A 2813-nucleotide genomic window follows, 5' to 3' on the forward strand; every position below is an offset into this window, starting at 1 on the left:
AGAGAGAGAGACAGAGACAGAGAGAGACAGAAAGAGTGAGACAGAGAGAGACAGAGAGAGTCAGAGAGACAGAGAGAGAGAGAGAGAGAGAGAAAGGAGAGACAGAATCAGAGAGAGAGACAGAGACAGAGAAAGACAGAGAGAGTCAGAGAGAGAGAGAGAGAGAGAAAGGAGAGACAGAGTCAGAGAGAGAGACAGAGAGAGAGAGCCAGGGAGAGACAGACAGAGAGAGAGAGACAGAGAGAGACAGAGAGAGACAGAAAGAGTGAGACAGAGAGAGAGAGAGAGAGACAGAGACAGAGACAGACAGACAGAGTCAGAGAGAGTCAGAGAGACAGAGAGAGAGAGAGAGAGAGAGAGAGAGGAGCACAGCGACCAGCCTCTGGTGACACGCCACCGGCATCAGATTACCGCCCTTCTATTAACATATGAATTTGATGACTTAAAAGGAAAAGAAAGAAAAAGCCCCGGGGCGAGAGCCTTCCTCCCTTCGCAGGAACTTTTCTGCCGCTGTAAAACTTTTTGATTGGCTCCTCGCACGCGCCTGTCCTCGGCCTCCATTGGCTGCCTTGACACGCGACCGGCGCGAGGAGGGGGCTGGGAGGGGGGGTGGAAAGACCCACTGGCGCGTGCCGCTTTTTAAAGGGGCGCAGCGCCTTCCGCAACCGGAGAAGCCTCGTTGCACGCGCCCCGGTGTGTGATCTCGGGGGTGGGTGGGGGAGGGAGGGGGACAAAATAAAACTCCGTGGCAGAGCCCCTCGGAAGGCTTTGGCTCGTGGGCGCGCTGCGAGCGCCGCTCCGCCTCCCACCGGAGCCGGGGCGCGATGTCCCGTCTGCTGCACGCGGGAGAGTGGGCTGAAGGGAAGCAGCTGGGAGACCACCACCAGCCCCACTCCCAGCCCCCGCCGCCGCCGCCGCCGCCGCCGCCGCCGCCGGCTCCCAGCCTGCCCGGGAGAGAGCCCCCCGGCTATCCCCCCGGGCTGGCGCTCCTGGACAGCACCGACCCACGCGCCTGGCTGGCGCCCACCTTGCAGGGCCTCTGTACGGCACGCGCCGCCCAGTACTTGCTGCATTCCCCGGACCCGGGTGCGGCCGAGACCCTGCCCCCCCACGAGGAGGCCGACCCCCGAGGGGCGCTCGTGAGGGGCGGCGGCGGCGGCGGGAGCGGCGGGAGCGGGGGCGGCGGCCTCAGCAAGAGCCCCGGCTCGGTGAAGGTGCGGGAGCAGCTGTCCAAGCTGAAAGGCGGCCTGGTGGGGGACGACCTGGGCTGCGGCCGCCAGAGAGCCCCCTCCGGCAAACAGGTGAACGGGGTACAGAAGCAGAGAAGGCTGGCCGCCAACGCCCGGGAGAGGAGAAGGATGCACGGGCTCAACCACGCCTTCGACCAGCTGCGCAACGTCATCCCGTCCTTCAACAACGACAAGAAGCTCTCCAAGTACGAAACGCTGCAGATGGCCCAAATCTACATCAACGCGCTGTCCGACTTGCTGCAGACGCCCAGCGGGGCCGAGCAGCCGGGCCAGCCCCCAGCTTCCTGCAAGAGCGACCCCCACCACCTCCGCGCGCCTTCCTACGAGCCGAGCGCGGGTGCCACCGGCCCTTCGGCGGCCTCCCCGGGCCCCGGAGGGGGCTCCCGGCCGGCCCCGCAGGGGACCTGCAGGACACGCTTCTCCGCCCCGGCCTCTGCGGGAGGTTACGCGGTGCCCCTGGACGCTCTGCACTTCGCCCCTTTCGAAGAAAGCGCTCTCACCGCTATGATGGCGCAAAAGACCCTGTCTCCTGCCCTGCCCGGAGGCATCTTGCAGCCGGTGCAGGAGGAGAGCAGCAAAACGTCCCCCAGGTCCCACAGAAGCGATGGGGAGTTTTCCCCCCATTCCCATTACAGTGACTCTGACGAGGCAAGTTAGGGAGCTCAGAGGGACGACGAAGTAAGCCGAGACCAAGCCAGAACCCGATTGGACTCTAGCAGATTCCGGGAAAGGTGCCCCCCCCCCCCCCCCCCGCTACCTGCTTTGTCATTGTCTCGCAAAGCCGGGGTCACTCACTCCTGGCAACATTCGGTGACTTCACACATTCCCCTCCCCAGATTCGTAGCGAAAATCGGTTCATATGGTTGCCTTTGTCTCTACCTTCTGGCCCTCTGTAGATTTAGAGACAGTATGGGTATTTTTACGCCCCTAGTCTTAGTGCCCGGCTGCCAACAAGCTGCTTAAAACCAGCAGCTTTCCTTTCATTGCTAATTTGGCTTTAATTTATTTGGGTTTTGGTTTTTTTTTTTTTGCCCCGGACATTCCCATTTTTCGCGTGCTCCTGTGTGGGCGGTAGTCTTCCGAAGTTATATTCCTGATTTGGGGATGGAAAGCAAAATGCTTCTAAAGAGTCTACCTTTTGGATGTGTGTAATTGTCAGAAGAGGCGAAGCCTTGCGGTTTATATATATATATATACATATATATACGTATATATATATATGTATATATATATACATATATATACAAAATATAGTATATAAATATACCCATTACGCATATCTCTTGTTGATAATGTTCTTGTCTTTAAGGAAGCTTGGCGCACGCACTTTATCCGTCGCAACCACATGCGGCTTCAAAAGGAAATTTAACTGCCAACTGGAAACCAGTTTTTGATATAGCCACTTAAAAATCTCTAAGCTCCTTGCAAGTGTTTGCTTTAAAAGAAAAAAAAAACAATTTAGTCGTGTCAAAATTTTGGTCGATTTTATTTAGCTTTATTGATGTTAGAAAACTTATTTATTACCGAGTGTTTGCTACCATTTCTACTTATCTTTTCATTTTG

At 56.9% G+C, this 2813-nt stretch overlaps 1 protein-coding gene across 1 annotated transcript; it reads left to right on the forward strand.

The window, feature by feature from the left end:
- The first annotated feature begins 824 nt into the window (after nucleotides 1-824).
- ATOH1 (atonal bHLH transcription factor 1) lies at nucleotides 825-1907 on the forward strand. The gene has a single exon (XM_074227347.1). It carries the CDS (start codon nucleotides 825-827, stop codon nucleotides 1905-1907), a length of 1083 nt encoding a protein of 360 aa, XP_074083448.1.
- Nucleotides 1908-2813: the final 906 nt, after the last annotated feature.

The sequence above is a fragment of the Macrotis lagotis genome, chromosome 3 (genome assembly GCF_037893015.1).
Source record: "Macrotis lagotis isolate mMagLag1 chromosome 3, bilby.v1.9.chrom.fasta, whole genome shotgun sequence".
NCBI lineage: Eukaryota > Metazoa > Chordata > Mammalia > Peramelemorphia > Peramelidae > Macrotis > Macrotis lagotis.